At 31.9% G+C, this 25,717-nt stretch overlaps 5 protein-coding genes across 6 annotated transcripts in view; 3 read left to right on the top strand and 2 right to left on the bottom strand.

The window, feature by feature from the left end:
- Positions 1–9,282, top strand: part of LOC125065889 — a 33,527-nt gene extending 24,245 nt beyond the window's left edge. The window contains exons 3-5 of the mRNA XM_047673746.1: positions 5,640–5,912; positions 6,018–6,203; positions 6,331–9,282. Coding sequence (XP_047529702.1) covers positions 5,649–5,912; positions 6,018–6,203; positions 6,331–7,443 — 1,563 coding nt within the window. The 5' untranslated portion in view covers positions 5,640–5,648 and the 3' untranslated portion in view covers positions 7,444–9,282. The remainder of the gene's footprint in view (positions 1–5,639; positions 5,913–6,017; positions 6,204–6,330) is intronic.
- LOC125065892 (glucose-induced degradation protein 4 homolog) lies at positions 9,233–11,361 on the bottom strand. Its single transcript, XM_047673748.1, has 4 exons — positions 10,914–11,361; positions 10,534–10,701; positions 10,209–10,441; positions 9,233–9,734 (listed from the first exon to the last, which is right to left on the bottom strand). The coding sequence occupies exons 1-4, from the start codon at positions 11,058–11,060 to the stop codon at positions 9,671–9,673; spliced, it is 612 nt and encodes a 203-aa protein (XP_047529704.1). The 5' UTR covers positions 11,061–11,361; the 3' UTR covers positions 9,233–9,670.
- A 933-nt stretch (positions 11,362–12,294) lies between these two features.
- On the top strand, positions 12,295–16,547 carry LOC125065887 (serine/threonine-protein kinase N). Its single transcript, XM_047673743.1, has 2 exons — positions 12,295–13,828; positions 14,299–16,547. Exons 1-2 carry the CDS (start codon positions 12,522–12,524, stop codon positions 16,109–16,111), a joined length of 3,120 nt encoding a protein of 1,039 aa, XP_047529699.1. The 5' UTR covers positions 12,295–12,521; the 3' UTR covers positions 16,112–16,547.
- Positions 16,548–16,641: 94 nt separating this feature from the next.
- On the bottom strand, positions 16,642–17,715 carry LOC125065890 (BTB/POZ domain-containing protein KCTD5). The gene is made up of 2 exons (XM_047673747.1): positions 17,505–17,715; positions 16,642–17,409 (listed from the first exon to the last, which is right to left on the bottom strand). The coding sequence occupies exons 1-2, from the start codon at positions 17,703–17,705 to the stop codon at positions 16,957–16,959; spliced, it is 654 nt and encodes a 217-aa protein (XP_047529703.1). The 5' UTR covers positions 17,706–17,715; the 3' UTR covers positions 16,642–16,956.
- A 717-nt stretch (positions 17,716–18,432) lies between these two features.
- Positions 18,433–24,415, top strand: LOC125065888 (serine/threonine-protein kinase WNK1-like). 2 transcript variants are annotated; one of them, XM_047673744.1, is made up of 12 exons: positions 18,433–18,800; positions 19,238–19,607; positions 19,893–20,033; positions 20,444–20,605; positions 20,709–20,830; positions 20,917–21,142; positions 21,367–21,481; positions 21,744–22,022; positions 22,237–22,328; positions 22,803–22,990; positions 23,534–23,656; positions 23,981–24,415. In XM_047673744.1, the coding sequence occupies exons 1-12, from the start codon at positions 18,582–18,584 to the stop codon at positions 24,131–24,133; spliced, it is 2,190 nt and encodes a 729-aa protein (XP_047529700.1). In that variant the 5' UTR covers positions 18,433–18,581; the 3' UTR covers positions 24,134–24,415. The 2 variants fall into 2 exon arrangements, with proteins under 2 accessions (XP_047529700.1, XP_047529701.1); XM_047673745.1 differs by having other exon boundaries at positions 20,456–20,605.
- Positions 24,416–25,717: the final 1,302 nt, after the last annotated feature.

Genomic DNA, 25,717 nt, shown 5'->3' on the forward strand with positions numbered 1-25,717 from the left:
CTTTTTTAAAGCAATTAAATTATTTTTATATCAATGAAGTAGAAATCAGCCCAATGGAGTTATAACGGTTTTACTAATTGTTAAAACGTTGCTACAGAAAAATAACTGTTATATTTAGGTGTACGCTTGTCATATCCAGTTGTCGAATCACCTAATCAGAATAGTTGCAGTGGGTAGCAGACTTAAAATAAAATTGCGCTAACGACCAATAAAACAAAACAGGTTCGAAATTACCCATATAAAGATAACCGTTGTGAATACAGTATATGTGTCGTTATAAGTTTTATTTTTTATAAATTACGGAACTAAATCACATTCAAAACAGAATATTTTTCACATTAATACAAATATAATACGGGTTACGGCAAAAAAAAGCATTGTTTCCCGCCCCGGAGGCAATATCTAATATACCTATCCCAAAAAGAACATCGCATTGCTCTCTACCGTCTACGCAATCTCTTTCACTTTGAGATATACATATTAAATATACCTTAAAAATCTTTTAAACTACGTTTTATAAATGTGGTCAAATAACTTATCTATTATACATACAACTTGCCCGTATACAGGAGTGTCTATTCTATTAATTATACAATTAATTCCAGTGTTCCATACGAATAACCTAAACCGACAATATTTTAAAAAAATCATGAAAATTAATTTTAAACCTTTAAATTAAACAAAATTTTACAAATTTTACATACTTTTAATGTATAAATTGCTTATAAGTAGCGCGTTTTAAATCAGGGAGACTTGGATTATAAAGGGAGATGAATGGATTATTTTTATAAATAAACACACTTTACCGACCGTTCCATGCGTCGCGTCGAGCGTCGGAGGCCGCCATCCCACTACGCACTTCACTGATTAGGATTTGTTTGCTTTTGTTTTGGACATTGATGCCGCGCATTTGTTACAATGCTTTATATATCTTCCATTAATGTGTTTCATCGTTCACTCATCACTCCATATTTGAATACATTATTTTGCCTCGATTAGCCCTCATGCATTTACGAATTTATTTACGTTTGTTTATTTAAAATTATTTTAAGCCACTTAGCAACGATCAAATATATAAAAAAACCTAAAAACACTATTTCTACTACCTAAGTATAGTATTAATATTGAATATCTAATTACTAAATTTTTCTATCATAAAACGCAATTTCCATTCAATAATAAGCTACTTGTTTTCTCCATGAGTGGAGAACATTTTTTTCGCGGTAAAAAATATTCAAGTTTGCACGATACGAAAGCTATCAAAATATTGTAACGATAGTGAAATGTCACACATGTTCAACATTCATTCACTGGGTCGACAACTGCTCTTGGCAGTCACCGACACACTTAACGAAGAGTGACAAAATACTTGAATAAATAAAAAACTAATTTCATTCAAAAATGACATTATTCTGAGCATATTACGATGTAAAAACTGCTTTATGAGTTGAATATTTATAAACTGTTTTTGTTATACTTCGAATATGATGAAAACTAAAAAGTAGATTAAAAAATAAACTTATCAGTACTTTTTAGCTGATAAACTTATTGAAGTAGCTTTAAAATTCTAACAAACATTCGATGAATAAAACACGTACTCATTGGAACTAAAATTGGATTAGGGTGAAAGAACCGTCCGTGAAAACCTAGAACGCAGTACTTATACATAGAAATGTTTTGAGAAATAACTCAATTTATTATGATAACTGTCCCATAGAAACCCATAGAAACCCATAGAAAGATAGATATATAATATATTATACTTTTGACACAGACGCGTCAATCATTCATAAAATAATATCTGTTAAAAATATTAACGTAATCGCTTACAAAATCGAAATTTTATTCTGGTATATTATAGTCATTTTTACGCCTGCTTTGTTTTCGGCAACATTTAAAAAACAAAGAAGAGATACTTTCCACAATCTAAAAAAGTAAATATCACCTCATTTATTATATACCGTCTAAATTATGTTTATTTTTATAGTAATAGTATAGTAATTTTATAGTAATTCTCCTTTAAAAAAAGCACTTTAAATTCGCAATATATACCATTTTTCCTTATTTATTAAACTTCCAAGGAGGGCTATTAAAAAGTTTTCTGTTATACTCCCAAAGAATTCTCATTAGCAGCTCGGAGTAAATTGGTAGTTTTATACTCTAGTGCCATAGAAAGCACGTAATGCCGTTGGTCCTCCGTCTTATCTCGCTTCGGTGTTTTCAAATTGCCGTACCGACTGATTATGAGATTTTGAAAAAGGGAATAGGGCGTAACTATGAGTGCACACAGGTATGCAGTATGTAATAGTATAAACCTCATTCCCCTCCTTTTATAATAATTTTAAAAAAATATTGCGTCAACATTTAATGGTCACGTTTTAATATATTATACATTAACTAATCATAAAAAATCAACAAATAGTATAAAATTTAAAACGTACTGTTTTGGGATGAAACATTTAATACTTTTTTTAAGACATAAGTATTTAACTTATAATAAATTAATATCAACTTTTATAGACCGCAACAACAGACAAACGTACCGCATGCTAGTATTTACTGTTGGAATTTAATTAATTAGTGTAATAGCTCTCAATGAAAGCTTCAATTAGCATCATAGTTCTGTTGAACGTTCCCGTTACATTGTTTTGTTTTGAACTATGATTATTCGGTTTTTCAACTGATTTGTAGATTTAACGATATTACATTAAATAGTTAGAATTATTAAAAAACAAATAATTATAAGGACCGTATAATCAATTGGCATCAATTGTTATGCAATGTTATCTAACAATAATTTGGACCGTGTAAATTCGTTCATTATTTGAAAGCAATTTGACGAGTTATTCAATGTTTAAATAATCAATATCCTGTCCGTGAAGCAAGCAGAGTAGTTACCTAATATGCATATTCGGTCGACATCGTACTTGTCCAGCCAGCGATAGCAAATGGACTACACTTTCCCACCACGCTGTCCACTTGATTATCATACAATGAACGTTAATGGATATGATAGCCACACCTTCAATAGAAATTATTACTTCGCTCAAAATTTACATTCATTAAAAGTTCTCAATAATTTTACACATTAAATCATCCTACTTAAATTGAAAATATAATCCAAGACTTTCTTAAATAAAAATAGCCATCTATATCTTTTTAATTGTATACCCTTTTACAAAGCTAAGGTTTATTCATTTAAATATTAACACGTTGACGGGGTACCTGCAATCTACTATGATATGTTTATTAAAAAAATATAAACGTTGAATAAAAATACGTTCACATATCCTTGATCCTTTATCCATTTACATAACAGCTGTCAGTCCTCGTGAGGGCGTAGTAATGCAGGCCAAGCGTGACTATAGAAAGTTAGCAACGCACGTTCCCCTACATGTTCAATGTTGTTGATTCACGCATTCGTATTAATTAAAGGAAGTAGACACATATCTAAATAGGTAGGAGCGTTAGAGTGTATTGAGGATAACGTGACGTTTTATGGACAGTTGTTAGTGCGTGTCAATCAACAGGACCGTCTTCGCTACGTGGATATAATTAAGAGAATGCTTATCATCAATGTTTTAATGCAGTTTTAAAATGTACGAGGTTCACTGAATGTTCTCGGAATCACTCGACTTGTATTCTCACTGGGAAGCTATTTGTGTGCAACCCTGCGCTCGCGCACCTCTGTTCCGCGACTTTCGTCTCTCTCTCGCATACGTGTCAAGGTAGGGTTCAATAATCGAAGATTTGGTTCGCGCAGATAATAATATATCCCAACGGAATACCCATCGTGAGTCTGGTTTATATTAATTGAAATATGATTTACATTAGGTCACAACAGGAACGATCTTGAGACATGACACTTGATGCTTTAAAGATTAATATAATTAAAAAAAACTCTTTACCGTCTACAAATTAAGCTCTCTGGCAAATAACATGTCTGAAATAAGTAATCTCCAATCAAGCACCCATTGAAACACGGTTAAATCCCGCGAGGCGCTTCCGTGTGCTCGGCCACAACGTCGGCGCCTGGAGAGATCATTGCCAGATGCTGCCAATAGATCGCGACGGGGTCAACAGCCACTGCCCTTGTTTTGCGCACTAAATTAATAACTCAAATATACCAAATTGGCATTAGTTTTGCATTTCCCACGAATCCGGGGTCAAAATAAATTACATTGTTTAAAATTTTCCAAGCGATGTATTATATTATCTGATATTATTATTTTTCATCTCATGGTCGTGAGCTATAATTATTAGATGTAGCATACATTTTAATTAAAAGCAATTTATTTATATATGTATTCCAAAACTCCCAAAGCTAACATAAAAAATTGTAATATCTAATTTTATTAAACATTATTAAATAATAGAACAAAAATTCGTAAACAGTAAACATTCGTAAACATAAAACTAAATTAATTAACTTAAAGTTCATTAAACTAAATGTTAAATGGCACCATGATGACAAATACTAAAAAATATAAACGAAATATTTTTAAAACATGTGTGTTTTAAAAATATTTCTGCCTAATTTTTTGTCAAACGATTTCGCATGTACCCTTAGCTCACCCTTGAAAGCACTTAAGAACCAATGAAAAGCATTCCAATCCTAAAAAGACGTAATTCGATAAGACCTCACGTTCACATGGCCGCTCGTATTCAATTATTCTCTTCTTAAATTATATCAATGTTACTAAGATATAGATACAATATAAATTATTTTCGAATAAAAAAATATGTAAATACACTGATGCACCTGTTTTAGAATAATAAAACTGTTTTTACTTATTTTTTTTTAAATACAACACTTAAATCAAACTTATATTTCATGTAAGTACAAAATTGTCAACCCCACCAAAGTTGTGCGGAAAATCTCAGCCCAAGTAGTAAACTGAAACTAGTTAAAAATTTAGTTGGAATTTATAATCCATTCATAACATGACCCATATTATATAAGATTCAAAATGTTTATATTTCTTTATATTTAAAATGCCTAGAATTGATTTTCGCAGTGCACTTAGCGTCTGAGTGTTACATGATTTTCACCTTTAAATTTGAATAAAAGTATTAACCGCGAATTAACCTAAGTTAATACTCAATATCATATTCTCTACAGTTATATTCACTTATGCCAAGTTATATTCATCAATTTCTCAATAACACAAATTACATACATATAAAATATACGTAACTCATTAGCCTAACCGCATCGTTTGTCATGAAGCTATTGAGCTAATGGAAAAGGCCATACCTTGATCCAGTTCACCACTTGATAAGTTCTGGATTATTCGCTAACTCTTACCTCCTGAGTTGCATACAACAAATCACTATTCTTTGAAAACAAATACTAATAAATTACATTTGGATTAGGTATTGTATTTATTAGTTATACCTAAATTTTTTTTTTAAACTACAAATTTGCGAATTCTAATATTCGAATATAAAATTCGAATAAAGCGATTAATATATATATAGATTAATAAAATTTATATTTTTAGTTACATTTCCACACCCGTATCTTGTCTCGTATATATTTTTGTCTGAAAGTCTGAAATTTTTGGGTTGTTCTTCTTACTCGATGAATGTTGGGTATAAAAAATATGGTTTACTTTATGTTCTTTGTATCTTTTCAGGTGTTTGCGATGTGGTTTCCGTGGCTCGCGTTGCTGGTGTCGTGTGCACTGGTGGGAGGGGAGCAGACTGAGGAGCCGGTGGCCACTACCACCCGCGCACCGCCGCGCACTCTCGACAGGCAAGCGGGTGAACTAGCTTGGCGCACCTGGCTCCAAAGCCCTGAAGATGGAAATCAAAATGCTCCACCTAGAAGAATAACTACGAAATCACTTTTCATCACTCCACTAGTTTGCCCAAAAGGACACCGACTCGATGGAACTGCTTGCGTCCAGGTGCAAATACATTTTAAATGCAAAGGATTTATTATTCAAACTATCATCTTTTGCTTTTTTACTCTATTTAAGAATAACATTTTAACAAATATTTCTCCTTTTAAGGTGGTGACAGTAAATAAAGCTGACCATGAACGCATTTTATTAGAGCAATTAAACGCTCTTTTTACTACGGCTCCCAACAACGGTGATGTGCTCTATGACTATGGCGACGAAGATCCGGGACCCCTGCAATTGTCTATACCGATTGGCCTAGATCCGCAAAGCTCACCGCAAGATCCGTCTGCACAGGTACCGTGCCGCCATACTATTTGTTTTAAAAATGAACTGTATTTAATTGTTCCTTAAATAATACCAATATCTCTTTGTATTGTTTTAAAACTTAAAATTGTATTATACTTTATATATTATATTACAGGCCCAAGATATACAGCCGAACTTCGTGAAAGTCGACAAAAAAGGCGATAATACTGATAGTAGCATTGAGGCTGAATTAGAACTTTTAAAACTACAGCAAGCTAAGCTGAACAATACTATTTCACAAGACGGTAGTAATATTCTATCTCATAACGTATTACACAATTTACTTTCTTATTCAGATAAGCCTAAGAGAGATAGTCCTATGGTAAATTCCACTGAGATTGAAACACAGTTGAATAACAAGGACGAAGGTCAGAAAGAACTAGTGTTTGGCCACGTAAATATTGATCCTGTAATTTATGATACAGAAACTCAAAATAATCAGGATCTTATCATGGAATCCGAAACAGATAAGGCAAACGCAGGAGAATTAGACAAAGAGAAAGCTGATAATAATAAAAAATCGCCTACAAATTCTGATTTGTCTAATTCAACTGTAGTGGTCTTAAAAAAGGAATCAGAAGATACAAAATTAAGTCCTGAAAATGATTATTCTGATATTGGAGAAGCTATTAAACTAATAAGCAGATACGCTGAAGTTTCAACAGATGATAATTTTGCCAAAGACGATAAGAAGCTTTCTTCAACTGAAGAAGATAGCGTATTAGGCACACGTACAAAATTACAATATAGACGCAACAAGCCAAAGGTATCAGATAACTTAAGAGATCCGGACACTCATGTCTCAGATATAATCATAAAAGAAGACGCGACCATTGAAAAAATGTATCCGAAAAATATTGTATACTACAGATATCCTTGGCCAAGTGAGAATGCTGATTCACCACCACCTAACTATCCATTTCGACATCTACAAGACTATTGGCCTGGTCGTAGTCAAATTGGAGGAGTTTATAACACAATGCACGAAAATCCGAGACGCCATCATCATTCATATCCTCATTATTTTCGACCCCGTGGTTCTACATATGCAGATTATCCTGAAACTCATCTTGGACTTCAAGAGACTTACCCTGGACTTCGGCGATATCCACACAAGATTGGTGAACGTAATCCTAGTCCAATAAGATCTCACGCTAATAACCAAGACTTGTACAGCCTGCTCGGCTTAAGGCATTGGTTTAGTAGTGAAGGAGCGTCGAAGAGATAGTTTGTTTTACTATGATTTAGACAATTGGATGTTACCCGACGTCATATAATGGAAGCTATGGGAAATTGTACTCTACGCACATTTAAACTCTATACCCTTATTGGATTTCGTATCTACTAATATTATAACTTAATAATATAAATGTTAGTCATATCTGCCATAGCTTTCAATATATATAGCCTATTTATTTTAAAGCCAAATATTACAGTCATAGTTTTGTAAAAATTTTTGTTAGCTGTTTTAAGTTCTTGTAAATATTCTTGCACTCGATACCTAAGCGTTTAATAACTTTTCCTCCTGAAATTTTAATTTTTATCAATTAGTATTATCGTTGTTTTGTATTATGTAAATTGTTGTATTACTAATTTATGTTTATTTGATGTATATTTCTTGTTGTTTGTGACTCTTGAGACAGTCATACATATTGCAAATTTATGGTTCTGGAGACACCATACGTAGGCACTGGCTTGCCTGTTGAAATAATGATTATGTGGATGTTTATTATAATTAAGTACTTATGTAGATAAATCAGCTGACCTAAGTTGTTTTGAGTATACTTAGATTTAGAATATCTTACTAGACCCTTTTATTTTTCAAGAAAATAAATTAATTCAAATTTCGGACATTTTAAGCCCACCTACAATCAATAAAAGCATTACAAGAAATAATGAGAAAGTGAATATACGAACTTTCAGTACCTAAAATATTGCATCTAATAACCAACTATAATCCTAATTAAATCACAATGGTACACGTATTTAATTTCACTATCATTGGGTCTGGAGCATCTAGTGGTATATTGTACCTTAGAATGGTTTATTTACGGCAAAATATTTTCTTTTATTTGTTACGCTACTACCGAACTATTACTCATATATCGATCCCACCAAAGCTTAGTTTAAGTGTTAGATATATAACCGCGAAACATTATTATTGAATGCTACTATTTTCGTAGGGTTTTAGTATGATAAATGTATTCTTGTGTATTTTTTTACTAAATATTGTATGCTAAATGATTAATCAAATCTTATTAATATAAAAAGGCACGTAAATAATTTATGATAAAAATATTTTAAAATATTTAGTAATGATTATTGACTTCTTAGATGCATGGTGATAAAAAATACTTGCCATAAATATTTTATTACTCATATCTAATTCTTAACCAGTGTTATTGCATTTTAAATTAATAAATACAAAAACGGCGTCTTTGTGTAATGTATTTATTTATTACAATTTAAACTTTTTGTATTCAAATATTTTATATATAATTATAATCAATATTTGGGGCCTTCATTGATTTATAAACTTAAAAATATACTAACTAGAACTATAAAAAAAATACTAAGCAAAGGTCCCAATATATTCACTCATTATAAAATATTGTGTCAAATCTGTACTGTACAAATAATAGCTGTAAGAATAAAATAAATAAAGATATATGTAGCGAATACTTAACTTACATAGTTATTAAATTTTAATATCCAAATGTGCTTAATATTCCATTTGATGAAAAACAAACATAGAAAATTATCAATGCCAGTATTTTATTGTAAATATAAATGTGTTAATAAAATATTTAAAATGAAAATAAACTACTCATTTTATTTCTTTAAACAGATTTTAAATAAGACAAAGATTTTTCGCATTCAAGATTTTATTGAAAAAAAATATTAAATTTTCTTAATAACACTGTTTAAATTGATATTTCCTACAGGTAGTCAAATTAACATAATATTGTTTAATTAAACAATATAACCTGAGCTTGCACATACTTATACAAAAAATGAGTAATGGGTAACTAAACATAAAAAGGAACATATTAAATGTCAAAAACCATTCAAATTTAACAAAAAACTACTTACACAAGAAATTTGTACAATATATCACAATAATAGAATTAGCAGTACAGAAAAATCATACAAATGAAGATGATTTCTAACACAAATATATTGACATTTACAGTTAAGGAATAGACTAAATTAATTGATGAAGTATGTACATACTATTTAATGAGTTATATTACATGTAAGTATATGCAAAGACAGGCCTAACAAACATTATTGTTCATAAAACATTGATCATGGTATCAGATAATATAATGAGATCTCTCAAAGATACTCGACATAGTCATTGTAAAGGATATTAAACAAAATAATGACTCAAAGAACACGTAAGTACTATAAGAAACAAATATCAATCCAATTTCAGTATCCCTACTGCATTTTCATCTGAATTCATAAATTTGGATGCTGTGTTCTGGAACATGACTTAATGTCAGTGATTGAAACCTGTAAAGAATTATTTTAATTCAAAAAAAATATAGTCCAACAGAATTATATTATTCAATACCTAATAATACCTTACTAAGCCTTTATACCTTTCTAATTCTAGAATCAGAAACTACAGATTAATAAAGTAAATTGTACTTAGTGATAGAGCTTTGTTCAAGCCAACCTGATACCACCCACTCAACACTTATTTTACCACTAAACAGAACTATTTTGTATTGTTATATTCCTGTTTGAAGAGTGAGTGAAACAGAGTAATTATAGGAAAAAATGTAATTATAAGTGCATTGGTAATATAAGGAATGGAAAAAAAAAAAATCTGCTCCAGTCTATGGGTCACCACTTACCAGCGAGTAGGGTATTTGCCAGTCCGCCTACATATTTATAAATGTATATTAATGATAAATAAAAAGTGAAATTACTTACTACTATTTAATAATAATGTTTTTCCAAAATAACATATATATTGCTTACCATTCAGAGCTTCTGTGATAATAATAGCCTTCTATAGTAGCTGCCGATTTGTGAAAGCATATATAATAGAACCCAGCAAAGGAAGCACCATTTATATCCTTTATTGTATGATCTGGCACTAAAAAGTGTTCCTTCCATCTCATAAACACATAGTCAGCCTTTTCAAGAGAATCATAATCAAATGAGTCCGAGTTGAATGTCTTTAAATATGGTACAAATAGGTCAAACTTGCTCTGTAAAGATAACATTGATGGTCTCAATAGTATAATGTTTATTTATAACTATTGACTAATGATTTTCAACTAAATAAATATAGTAACTTTACCCAGTGTTTTCTATCAACATCTTCATCTGCATCCCACTTTCTTGTCAAAAAAGGATATTTTGCTGATATAATTTCGCCATCAAAAAATGTCGTTAGAGTTGGAAATTCTTCTGTTAAACCTTTTATTTTTAAATATCCACAAAGGTACGAATTTTCTTCATCCACATGCTGTAATTAATAGCTAAATCTTAATCAAAAACAGTAACAAATATCATTAATGTACACAACACAATGTATTTGTAACATTTTACTTTTACCGCTCTATATATTATCTAAATAATATCTGCTATGTAAGCACTCTCAAGAACTTTAATAGGTTTTCAAACATCACATGTCATTTATTAATTTTCAGTTTTTGCGTATTTGTTTTTAACACTAACCTGCAATACAACTTCTACTTCGTAAGAATTTCCCTTAGACTTTTGATGCCCTTGAAATTTGGAGCCGTTGTAAAGAAGAGACTTTGTTACGCCAGGTTGTTTTGAATTAGCTGGTGGTGGTGGAGTAATATCAACTTTAACGGGCATTATTATCCATCAAAACGATGACCCAGCTTGTGTATGATAAAAGTATGTTATTGACAGACAACTGATACTGGGCACACAGCCAAGTAAACCTCAAAACGGATGACAGTTGGATTTGTTTCCTTCCAGTATATTCGATTTGAAACTATGTGAGATAATATTTCCATTTCTTTATATCATAATAATAGAAGGGGGGTAATAGATCTTCCACTTTCGTAATTTTAATTCGCTTTAGATGGTTAATTTAAATTTTACTAGAATTTTATTGCTAGAAGTGAAAGCTATACACACTTTCGACAGACTATATATACGCTATTTATTATAAGGAAATAGATTAAATACTATTTTAATATTTAAAATAAGTAGTTATGAACCAGGTGCCATTTACTGAATTAAGTAATGTTCATTATTTTATTGTAAAAAATAATACGCACAGAAGTTTAACTAATCGTTGCAAACAAAAATGCTCAGGCTATTATTGGTACGCTCTTTCTTTAAAATGTTTTGTACCATCATTTTTGACAATACAAAAATATCGAAGGTCTTTCCTATATAAGAAAACTAAAAGAAAAAAAATGCGTGTCCATCCAATTATAAAAATTATTAAAAAGGTAAAAATTTCCTTTATAATTCTTTAAGTTCTTTAACTACTTAAAGCTCATATAAAAGTTGGCCTTAAATAACAACACACTAATTAAAAAGACATGGTGTGAGTAAATTATGTAATGGTCGATATCACATTTAAATTATAATAAAAAACTACAGTAGTACAGTTAAATTATTTATATTTATAAGTACTATACTATAAATGAGTCTGATTCAAAAAAACTTGTGGAAAACAGAGGTGTTTACGCAGAAGTCTTATGCCTTTTCACATTTCCATGCAAATCGAAGTTACGATGCTATGAACCAGACAAAAAAAATATTTTGGTAGAACGATATTCGCCTCGAACAATCATTGTCGGTTTTTTGCTCCGAAGCAAAAGGTTTTTACCATAATGACCCGTAAACGACAAATGCGTAAAAATTAAGCTATCATTGACATTTCAAACAAGAAATATTGAATCAAAATTAATTTAAAATTGCGGTTTTAAATAAATATATTTTATTATTTATCGGCTTTTTATCGTCTTGCTTAGATGAAAATGAAAATAACATTAATTTGTAGCAGGCAGTAGAAATCTATTTAGTCTATGACACTGTAGAATTTGTAGATATGGTAGAATTTCGTCGTCTCGTTGGTTTCGTTGACCGACCAACTTGTTTATAAATTGTTTTGTAATTTAATTTATTAAATAAGTGTATATTCTATGTTTTTACATAATGATTTCATATAACGTTTCAAAAATATTTTGTGTTGCAGTAAATTATATTTGTAATTTCGAATTGTGATCAAAAAGCAATAGTAGTGATATTTTCTCACATAATTATGGTTAACTGACGTTAGACTGTGCATCCTCAATTATGGCAGACCCAGGTTATTACCACAGTGATTATATTCGACACCCTGTCCTCTATGAGCTGGGCGTCAAGTATGGAATTAAAACGGAATGTATTCCAGAAATAGCATTGCCGTCTAAGTTGGAAGAACTCAAGGATGTCATACGTAAAGAGATACGTAAAGAACTCAAAATAAAAGAAGGTGCCGAAAAGCTTCGCGAAGTTGCTACTGATCGAAGATCGCTCTCAAATGTAGCGAATCTTGTAAAAGAGGCCAATTTAAAACTGAATGAACTTAAATCTGATCTGCAAGAACTTGAATCACAGCTTCTTTTGTCACGCGGTCAATCAATTCCGACTTCACCAGAAGATTTATCTTACGATGAAGAGATTATTTTGGCTTCAGAAGCTGCGCAACAACAACGTCAGTTGGGTGAGGGTACGACTGATCGCAAGTTGGCATCATTGGAAAAACAACTTAATATTGAATTGAAGGTAAAACAGGGCGCTGAGAATATGATACAAAGCATAAGCAGTAGTAACCAATCTCGTGACAAGAAACTACTTGCTGAAGCTCATCAAATGCTTGCAGATTCAAAAGATAAAATTGAATATCTTAAATTGCGTATTTCTAAGCTAAGCAAACAACAAAAGGGCGATAATGCAGGAGCAAATGGTGATGGAAGGGGAACTGATATTAGTGGAGTTGATGCCTTACTGGATGAAAGGATTGCAGAAATTAGAAACCGCCTTCGTATAGAAGCAGCTGTAGTGGAAGGTTCCAAGAATGCTATAAGACTATTACAAAGTGATAAAAAAGTAACAGACAAGAAAGCATTACAAGAAGCTCAAACAAGTCTTCTTGAGTCAACCCAAAAGTTAGATTTGCTGCGAAAGTCACTTGATATGCGCAGGCAAGAACTACCTACTGAGAGTGCTGCCTTTATAGAGTTAGGACATGAATTACGTAGCACTGGTTCCAGTCCTGGTTATGTTAGTTTGTCTGGGGCAAGTGGACATCGCAGTCTATTTGTATCTCCTGCTCCTATGATCAGCCCATGTGTTCAAGTAACTGGCACCTTAGAGGTTAGATTGATGGGATGTCAAGATTTATTAGAAGATGTGCCAGGTCGCAGTAGAAGAGATCCTCTCGCTAGCCCTTCAGATTTAAAATCTTTTGTTAAAGGAGTAACCATTCGTAACTCAATGAAATATACATACAGCATTAAGGAGGATACAAGTAATGAAATCATGGCTGTTATGAAATTGGATAACCATACTGTAGCTCAAACCAGTTGGAGACCATGTTCTCAACAGGCCTGGGATCAAAGGTATTTTACATATGTATAATAATTTAATTAAAATTTATCAAACATAAACAAAGACAAAGACTATGCACTTTACACAATTCTTATTTATGTAATAACATTGGAGATAGAGATTACTTTATTAACTAATCTATTTAAATAACCATTAATTTATGAAAACATCAATCTATTCCTTGAATTTTAATCTTTATGACTCCTTTCATGTGTGATTACTCATACTATCTTATCAGTAGGCCATGTTCACATATTTATAATGTGACTAAGAAAATGGTTGAAAAAAAATTGCCAAGTACCACTAGTTATATATTACAGCAACCTAGTATCTCTATATTTGAAAATTGCATAATGTCATGTAGTTTAATGATTATAGTTTTTCTTTTCATTAAAGTTTTGATTTATTTACCTATTTATTTAAAGATTACTTCAAATTCATTTTTTATATTAATTAATTATATTGCATAACTTTATTACAGATTCACAATTAAATTGGACAAATCCAGAGAACTTGAGATTGGTATTCATTGGAAAGATTGGCGTGGACTATGTGCTGTAAAATTTCTAAGACTGGAAGAATTTATTGATGATATACGACATGGAATGGCCCTTGAACTCGAGCCCCAGGGTCTTTTATTTGCTGAAATTAAGTTTTTAAACCCTATAATTTCAAGGAAACCAAAACTTCAGCGTCAAAGAAAGATTTTTAAACAACAAGGCAAGAATATTCCTAGACCTTCTTACGGAGAAATGCATATACCTGCTGTAGTCTTAGGAAGACTTTTGAAACGTTCTTCACCTTCAATTCAAAATATCCAGAGTGCCCATATTCAATCTCAGCAACATAATTATGAACCTGACAACAAAGATGTTGAAAATCCACATGCCACCCTTATTGGAATGGCTGGTGTACGACCCTTGGGTTTGCCCTCTGCTCCAACAACACCACAGGTACCTATTGCACCTCCTCCAAAACCAACTTTACCATTGCAACCACCACCTAATGTGTCTACTCTTAGAATGGAAAAAGAATTACAAGAAGCATTTGCATTTTTAGAAGATTCTTATAACAGGGATAGTTATATTGCAAAGGAACCACAGACTTCATCATGTAACACTCCCCTTGTAGAGTATCCACCATCACCGTCCCCTAAATTAGTCCTTGAATTTCCAAGTAATGAAGACCAGATAGTTGACTTTACAAATAACATGCGTATTTCTTCATCACGGTCTTCTTCAGTTATAGAAACTCTTGGCAAAGAATTAGACTCAAGGCGGCAGTCGGGAGAAATGTCAATGGAAAGCTTCAGACTATTAAGTGTTTTAGGTCGAGGTCATTTTGGCAAAGTAATTTTAGCCCAATATAGACCAACTAATGAATATTTTGCAATTAAAGCTTTAAAGAAAGGTGATATAATCGCCAGAGATGAAGTTGACTCTTTACTGTCGGAAAAGCGAATTTTTGAGGTAGCTAATGCAATCAGACATCCATTTTTGGTAAATCTTTTTGCATGTTTTCAAACTGAACAACATGTTTGTTTTGTCATGGAGTATGCAGCTGGGGGTGATCTTATGATGCACATACATGCTGATGTATTTACTGAACCGAGGGCAGTATTTTATGCAGCTTGTGTAGTATTAGGTTTACAGTATTTACACGAAAATAATATAATTTATAGGGATTTAAAACTAGATAACTTATTACTTGACACTGACGGGTATGTTAAAATAGCTGATTTTGGCCTCTGTAAAGAAGGAATGGGTTGGGGTGATCGCACAGGAACATTTTGTGGCACTCCTGAGTTTCTAGCTCCTGAAGTTTTGACTGAGACTTCATACACTAGAGCAGTTGACTGGTGGGGTCTAGGTGTCCTTATTTTTGAAATGCTAGTAGGAGAATCTCCATTCCCCGGTGAGGATGAAGGTGAAGTGTTTGATTCTATTGTTAATGATGAAGTTCGTTATCCTAGAACTCTATCTTTAGAATCAATTGCTTTAATGCGTCGATTGCTTAGAAAAAATCCCGAACGCCGTTTAGGCTCTTCTGAAAGAGATGCTGAGGATGTGAAAAAACAAGCATTTTTCCGCAATGTTGATTGGGAGCAGTTACTCCTACGTAAAGTGAAACCACCATTTGTGCCAACTATAAATAACCTTGAAGATGTTAGTAACTTTGATAGTGAGTTTACATCCGAAGCAGCAGTTCTGACACCACCTAAGGAGCCCCGTCCTCTCAGCAATGCAGACCATAAACTTTTCACAGACTTTACATATATGGCAGACTGGTGCTAAAAATAAAGAATTCAATACATTTATTATTATATTTAAAGTTAGTGTAATTCTTAATAATAATAAAAACCCCATTGCCTTACATGTGTGAGTGAAAAAACTGTATTTTGATAATTAATCTAATCTATACAGAAGGGTATCTTATATAGATACTCGCATGTTAACTTGTATTTAATGCAGTTGAATGCAATATTTTATAATAAATTGTGTAATTTAATAACATAAGTTTTAAATAGCTCTAATCTTTATTTTTTTAAAAACATTGTGTTACAGATTTATATATTATGTAGTTATGGAATTAACATAGAAGTTAGTAACTATTAAGAAAAGCGTGTCAAATAAATCATTGTTTTCAGTCAATTCTTTATCAGTGAAATAAAGGTATCAAGAACAAATTATACTTTTAATATAATATAACCTTAACCAATTGGAAGGAATAACACATACAGCTTTATCGATATTTTAATACCTTATTGAAATTTAAAAAATTGTTGTTTAGTATAAAATATTCTCTTAAAAATAAAATACATTAGTATATTTTAGTTTGTATTTTGTCACTATTACAAAAGGTTCTTATTACCCTCCATTGAGGTTTTAAATACACATTAAAAATGAAAACTAGCACTTTCCTATTAAAAATCTGAGTATTCACAAACAAATTCCAGATAAACAAGAAATCAAAATATCAATTGCCATTTCATTGGCCTAACAGGACTAATTTTAAACTTGTTTAATAATTACATTTAACTTGGAATCATAAAACTGAACAACAAACTTCACTCTACATGATGTATATACACATTCCACACATTGTCTAAGACCATCAGCTGAAAAGAATTGAGATATATTCACATTCTCGATCCTTTCTGTTGCAATACCTTAGCACGGTCTGTGGGTTCTATGTCATTACTGTTCAAAGAGCTGCCACATTCTCTACTTACAACACATAGAAATTCTGCATGTTCCTCGGTGCCATAATTATATTGAGAACCAATATTGATCAGTTGCTCAAACTTCCAACCATCCGACATATTGGATACCATCTGTGTAAGTTCTTCTTCATGAAATTGTAAAACTCTATAAACATGCTTTTTAGAATCTTTAAGTGGCCTTCTTTCTCTTAAACATATTCTTTCTTTAACTAACCTTATAAGCTCTGTAATATTATAAAACTCTGCTTCTTCTAATACTCCTTCTTCTGCTATATCATTATTAATCACAAGTTTACCATGACGAAGGTAATTGAGCACAGGTGAGAAGTACGTAGGATCTCTATCTATTAAATAAGCGCCTGTTTCATCCTGCAAAATAATCACGCATAGTCGTGTAAACAACTAGTTGACTTTAAAATTATTCCAAAATAGGAACACAATGAATAACGTGATGTTATACTCACCCTGTCTGAAATTAAGTCACTGTCCTCTTGAACTAATCGATAAAGAAATGAATTTGGGTCCCTACAAAGTGTAGTTTTAGTTGATAAGAAATAAGTTCCTCCAACATTTAATTTTACCCATTGCTTACTACTTCGTCTTTCATTATTAAATTTTTGTATATTTTCTTTAGAAAAATCATCATCTCCTACGTAACCCGCCATGGTTATGATATCATAGACAAAAAACTTTGTTTTGTTTATTAACTTTTGTTAGGTACTGCTGTTGAATCTCTTTAGCACTGCGTATTTTTGGAAGCGTTTTTTTAAAAGTTAAATTAAGCGCTCTATCCTTTTTTATGTTTGTTCGCACAATATAAATTTATATTCTTTACCAATATCAAAAATAATATAAGTTTCATTACTTTAAAGCAATTTAAAAACTAGTTAACGGTGCTTGAAGTATTTTTTTTGTTATTCATGGTTAGACAACTTTCGATAGACCTACATTAGAAAACGGTACTTTTAACTATTTTTTTAGTTATTCATGGTCATTGGACAACTTTCGACAGACCTACATTATAACAAAGCTCATTTATCAATTTTTCTGAAGTTTTATTTAAAGGAGATTTTTGTCTATAAACTTAAAATTATACAAATTTGCTAACTCCATATACAATTACGTATATTAATATAACTTTAATATAATTTGATTGATGATTTTAATATAAGTTTAATATGTGTTAACCGTGGTCTCTTCAAATGAGACAGTGCAATTTAAAAGTAAATAAAATATGGGAAATGAATTCCGTAGTGGAATAAGGAATATAAACTTCAAATCCCGTAATTGTTATTTGTCTATGACAATATGTCTTTGGTTGACTCCGCTTTCCCATAGACTACAAATAGTTTATTTTTAATCTTTAAAAAAATTGAAAGGCTTTATTTTGTGATTTGTGTCCGTCAAGAAAGTTCGAATTTTTACGAATTTCTAAAATTTGTTTTCAGATAACTCATATTTTCTTAGAGATATAAGAATACTTAAGCAATTTGCTTTGGTAAAATGTTAATTTAATAATAGTTATACTTTGAAGTAACAAAATGAGCAATAATTTAGAGACTGATAGATCGGTCACAACTGGAAAAATGTATCCAATCGATTTAGCACCTCAAAAAATAACTATTGTCAAGAGTATGACGAATTCTGAAGTAAAAATGGCTCATCTGATATCGGGGCAGCCTAAAACAACTAGCAGTACTGGATCTATGGGCTTGATGCGTACTGCTGCTCAAATTATCTCTCCTGGCGTTGCATCGCAGGTACTGGGCATATCTTTATTTTTTTTAAATTTAGAATCAATGCAAGTCATATTTCAATATATAAGAATAATTCCAAACCATCAAATAATTAATATCTTGCAAAAAAAATATAGTATTTATATCTTTTTATTTTTTAAAGTTTTTTTTTTAATAAATTTGTATGTGGAACTGCATATGGGCCAACTTATATTAAGTGCTCATCACAACCTATAATCATTGGAGTGACAAATTATTGCCATTCTTTAAATCAACACATTGTTATGTCCCTTGTGCCTGTAGATACACTGGCACTGTGACTATAGTACAATAGAAAAGTGGTTGTTACTCAGGTAGGCTTGCACAAAGACCTACCATCAGGTTACATTAATTTATCACTCCAAAAGTCTAATATACTATGATATTTATGAATATGTTATATTATTGATCTCATATTTCAGCCACAGATGATTGTAAGCGGCTCACCATTGCTACAGGGAACACAAATTGTTAGCCAAGGATCACAATTGATAGGGCAAAGCTCACAAATTATACCTCAGTCTCAGTTATTACCTAGTGGCCAAATCCTAAGTCCTGGTACTCAGATAATCAGTCAAGGGACACAATTATCAGCTCAAGTATCAAATGCTAGTAACACAGTATCAAGCAATGTTCAATCAAGCAATGTATCTTCTGGAAATGGTGCACAATTATTGAGTGTAGGCAGTTTAGTTAGTGGAGCTGGTAATCTCGTAGTAAGTTCATCAGTACGTACCATACCCCCTAGTGTAAGGGTATTGCCCCCTATGCCACAACAAAATAATCGACCAGGTGAGATATTTTATACTATATGTGATGTTTATACTTGTAATACATACAAAAAAAAATAGTGACTATTTTTGTTACATATTATATTGTTAAATATTCTCTTAAATAGAGCAAATAAAAATTTAGCACATAGGTTAAACCAAAGGCTTGTTTAGTTTCAGTAACAAATAAATATTAAATATTTGAAAAATATATCAGTCGAGTTATTATTGTATGTAAAAATTTAGTAATCATTTTATTTGTAAAACATTTTTAATAAAATTAATCTTAGCATTACTATGCTTGCAGTCTTGTCTAACATAAATGTGAACAATACTGGTGGAGTTCTGGTCAACAAAGGTGTCACGAGTCATGTTCCACGTGGCCTTGCAGCTGGTGCATCCCTTGCAGTGAGACCTGTAACTAATCCACAACCTGCAGCAAGTCAAGGTTTATGCCAAAATATTAAACATAGAAGTTTCCACAATAAAAAAATACAAAACAGTTACAATTTTATTATAGTACTTACATATGTGTATTATTACTAGTCATCAGTTGTTAAGCATAAAAAGTCCTTTAGGCTTGACCTTATTAGGAGTTCAAGCTTGCTTTATACCAAATTCAATGAAATTCAGTTTAGTGGTTTGACCATTAAAGAGTTAATTCTAATTGGTCAATTTTTTTTATTACATTGGAAAACTAATTGTAATGTTCAAGCTTCCTCAGTTTATTGACTATTTTTATGCAACAGAAATGAAAAGCCACTAAATATAATCTGGCTAAATTAGCTTTTACTACTTTTTTATTATTCGACTATTTGAATGCCAATCCATTATCGTCAGTGAAATAATGTCAAAAAGGTGTCATTAAAGGTGGTGCGTGGTCGAGCGGCACGCGCGGCGGGCGCGGTCGAGCGCTGGTGTACGGTTGTCGCGCGCGTTCCCCCGCACCCCGCGCCGCGCCGCCCGCGCCTCCGCCGCAAACGGCGCTCGCCACCCTACCTACTACCACTGTGCTCACCTGTAAGTTGATACATAGCCTAGACATATTACATGTACAATATGATAATAGTGAAAAATATTCAAATTAGAAATATTTTTAAAAAATGATAAAAAAACTTATTAGCTAGTGGAGTGATATCGAGTACAGTCCGCGGCCCGTCACCTCGGACACCAACGCCGACACCGCCAGTGACGACCGCACCGCGGCCGTTGCCGCTGCTTCAGAGAAACTATCAACCGGCCAAGGTATTTTTTTTTTATTGTTTATTTTAACACATTCCATTTAAAAAAAATATTTTAACAATATTCTTATATTTTTTTATATGCTTTAGGTTGTGGGAGTTGCTAGTGTAGGAGTCCGAGGTGTAGGCAACAGTGCACCGCCCCAGCTGTATTATGAAGTACCTCGTCCCGCGCCCCACAGCATCTCATCACAGCAGCAGCCGCAGCAACACCAACAACATCAGCAGCACCAGCCAGCAATTCAACAGCAACAGCCACACCAGCATCCTCGACCATTAACGCCTTACGCACATGTGCATACACAGTCCGCGCAAGGTAAATGACTTGTATTAATTTTTAAGTAATTATTTTGTTTTAATCTATAACAACAAACAAGGAAATGGTGAGACCAAGCCTACAGTTTCGTAAAAGGTATTTTTTTAAATATATTTTTAAGTTTCAACATTATTTTGCTTTATTTAAAATACTTTTAATTTATATGTTTTTTTAGGTAGATTTTTAGAAAAAATATTTTATATCGTCTTCCTTTATTTTAACAGTGAGTGTTGTAAATACTGCTCAAAGTCTTCCCGAAACACGTCAAACGCCGGCATCCGTCCAGAATTCTTCTATCTTGCCTCGACCTTCTATATTGAGGAAACGGGATATTGACGGGTAATAATCATTAAAAATATTTCCTAATTTTTTTTCTATAATACCTTATGGATATTTACTTAACCAGGTATATTTATTTTTCTGTATACGTTTTTTTTATTTCATATTTAATTTATGGAGCATGCTAGATAATATTTTGTTAGTGATATATTCTAAAATAATATTAATTTAAAAATATAACAATAATAATATGGTATGTAATATTTGCTTACTGAATTTTATTCAAAGAAACAGATGTTATTAAAGACATTTTACTATTCAGGTCTCCTACTAAGAGTCTGTCACAGACCACACTAAACAACGTGACCACAATTGTCAGCACTATCGGTAGCGTCGGCAGCATTGGCAGTATCAGCAGTATCAGCAACATGGTGGGCCAGGTGTACCGCTCAGAGGGTACGGGTTGGGAGGACGTACCAACCGGCGCAGGTTCCGGTTCCACGACTATCTCCGCGCCCTCCTCGCCGGCGCCAGACCTCGACCCGGACCCTCCAACGCCAGAGCAGGACCTCTCGCCGAGGAAGAAGCCAAGGAAGCAAATGTTAGTCCCATTAGGACTATGCCATCTCTTTGGATATGCATGATAATGTTAATAACTGTCATAATGTTAAGCTGTGTATCTCACAAACTGATAGTTCAATGAGACAATAAGTTTATACATGTACAATTTCTTGATACAAGCTATTTAGTAACCAGAAAAATAAATAACAATTAAAAATATATACTTCATAATTGATGCATATTTCTCTTTGCAGACTAAGTAGTGAAGTAAGGCAATGTGATTACCCTTCAGAAGATGTTCCTCCTTCACCACCACCAGCGGCATCTGTAACACCTTTACCAAAACGTATGTTTGTTTATATGAGTATAACTAAAATGCTACTTTAAAGAAAGATATATTTAACACATGACCTTGAAGTGACATTACATTACAAATTAACTGGTGAGGAAAAACACTGAATGAATTTTTCTCTAAGTAACAAATGATTTATTTCATTTTCAAATATTTTCGTAATTTGAATCTGCTTTGCAATTTTCTAAAAGATATTAATACATTTTTAGGCTTCATAATTTCCAAAAAAAGGATATTTTTAATAATAACATAATGTACATCTAAAGTCATATTCTTTTTTTTTGCTAATATCCTTGATGGTCAACATTAAAATCTATTGTAATACGTTGTTGAGTCTTAAGATAAAATAATGTTTTGATTTAAACTTTAAAGAAAAATTATTTATGGTTGATGATACTTTAACTGTTCAAATATGCTTTATCTTGCATTGATACTGTGATATATTTAAATTATTTTTTGTTATGCTAGGTCCATCGCTGAGCTCCACATACGTATGCGGGTGGCGTAGTACGGACCGTCACTTCACGCGACCGGCCGACGTCCGACGCAAGGAGCCGCGCACCAGGGACATCGTAGCCATCGCTAGCCAGAAGCATGTGCTCACCAGTGCAGAGGGCTGGAAAGTTCACCACTTAACAGCACAGATGGATGATCTGGTCAGTAAATGAATATAACTGTTTATGATTCAACTTACCAAATCTCTACAATTACTTCCATATTTCTAAATGTCTTTGAATTTTGCCACAAGTGACATAATATGACATAATTATGTAAATAAAATGACTTAGTATCATAATGTGGATTATGGATTCTATCAATAAAAAAAATTATTGAGTTGTGTAAGTATTAATTATTTCAAAGTAAGTTAATAAATAATAAATTTTATAGAAATACAACCCTGTAAGGGTATAAAATTTTACCTTAACCTTAAACCCTTCACTTCACGAAAAGTTACTACTACTTTACTACTACTACTAGTGTGCTATTACTTTTTATTACTATTCAATTGATTTTGCCCTTAGTTAACAATAAGAAATATTATTTAATGAAGTAACAAAGAACTCTAAGACATTAAACAAAATATAATCAATATACAGAAAATAAAATATCATATTAAATAATATTATACCTTATTTTTTAAATAATATATCATATTACATATATTCGAACATTTTATTTCTAATATATGAATGTAACAGGTGTCCCTGGAGGCGGATGTGGGCGAGCAGCTGTTGGGCGTGCTGCGCGCGCTGGAGGCCGCTGCCTCGCGCGCTCACTCGCCTATTCACACCTTGCAACACACGCTGCTCGAACTCGTTAAGGTTAGCTACTTAGCCAAATCATAGATAATATTTGAAATCGATCTTTTGGACACTTGAATTATTGGGACATCATAAATCATGTATAGAAATGATATGCAAAATCATCAGGTCTGGCACATAGAGGCTAATTTATCGTTGTGAAGTAAAATGTGAATTTCTGACGCGTTATCGATGCTAAATTAAAAGAAATATTTTAATTTACATATTTAATTATAAAGTTAAACCATCAGTTTCTTTATTTAAAAAAATCACATACAAATATCTTTGTTTGCATTTTTTTTTTCTAATGATGAACTACAATCTAACCTGTTCTTTAATTACCAGGGCAACAAACAACGCAGTAACATAGTATGTGAAGGTATTCAAGAAGCACGAGAAGACATCCTCCGCGTGTTCAAACACAGGAATTTTGTATCCGATATTCTCACTCGTCAAGCTGACAAGAGATGTTTTAGGAAACATCGGTCACAGTCATAGCAGAAACATAGAAGAAACCACAAACACAAAGTCAAACGGTCGTAATATCATATCAAAATATGAAATTACAGAGATTATTGTTTACAACATTATATGTTACATACAATTCTGATGTAAAGCTTTTTGCTAATAACTAATAAATAGTTGAGTCTATTGTGGTTGTTGAATACACTTAATGTAGTCTTTAATAATAGGTAAATTGTCTGTAAATAGTGTAAAGAAATATATCATTTAATGAAGATAAAATAATGTCAAACTTTTCTATTTTTGAAAAATGCCTTGAATGATATGATGCAATTTGTGTTGTGATGTTATAATACTTATTTCGTATGTAATATAATATTGATTGATAGAATATATGTTGTTTTATTATTTCCTATGTCATTCTATAAATCGTTTTATTTTTGTAATATGTACTGTCAAAATGTCCATCTGATAATAGTAAGTGGCCCCCATCGAGTATAGACATTGGCGCAGTGGGAAATATTAATCAATGCTAACATTGTCAATCGCAAATACAGTGCCACAAACCTTGGTAACACTGGCAGGCACTTACCATGTGGTAAAACTATCCTAACTTATAATAAACTTGAATATTGTTCCTTATCATTAAATTTAATTATAATTATCTTTAATTTGTGAATTTTTACTCCAAAAACGAAATGTTAAAGTAATGCAAATTACCTTATTCTACGCCCAACGAGAACTAATATTAGAAAAAGAAAAATCATTCAAAAGCCCCTAAAAATCCACTCAAGCAATAAATGAAAACTTACATAAATTATTAGCAACAATAAAATATATAAATGTAAAATAACTACAATCTAAACCACATCTAGATACCTACTTTGTTTCTACTTTATTATTTTCATTTAAAACTCCAAATATAGAACTATTTTAAATATGATTTATTCTTTGTCGTTAATTTTATTTTCATAAACTCGAAAATACAAAAAATTATATGATATAAATTAGTCTAAGTTTAATTTAAGTATATTCTTTAAGGGCCGGCAACACACCTGCAACCCCCCTGGTGTTGCAGATGTCCATGAGCAGTGGTAATCACTTTCCATCAGGTGAGCCTCCTGCTCGTTTACCCCCTAAAAAAATAAAAAAAATGGAACGATAAAAATCTTAAACCAAAATAAAAATTATTGGACTTTCATTTTATAGCTTCAGTTACAGCACGGAGGAGCTTTATAAGGCGATGTTTTTTTATTTAAATGTAAGAAAAGGCAAATGGATAGAATGATGGAATGTGACCACCGCTGCCGCCGTGTACCACCGCCCATGGAAAGAAAGACGTGAAGAAAAAAAAGAAAAGAAAACGTGTTTATTTTGCCGAAATATATTGTTTGTGGCTTTTAACTAGGAAGATCATCATTTTGAAGTATTTGAAAAAGTCAAACATAGTTGAGTACCCTATTCAGAACTTAAATATTAAATAATATATTAGAGATGGACTCTATTCAATATTATATTTGTTATATCGAGATTAAAATTTTCTAAAATCATGAATCATGAAAAATTTAAAAAGTAGTGGTAATGTTCTATATATATTATATTCTGTGTCTAATCTCAATC

The sequence above is a fragment of the Vanessa atalanta genome, chromosome 8 (genome assembly GCF_905147765.1).
Source record: "Vanessa atalanta chromosome 8, ilVanAtal1.2, whole genome shotgun sequence".
Lineage (NCBI taxonomy): Eukaryota > Metazoa > Arthropoda > Insecta > Lepidoptera > Nymphalidae > Vanessa > Vanessa atalanta.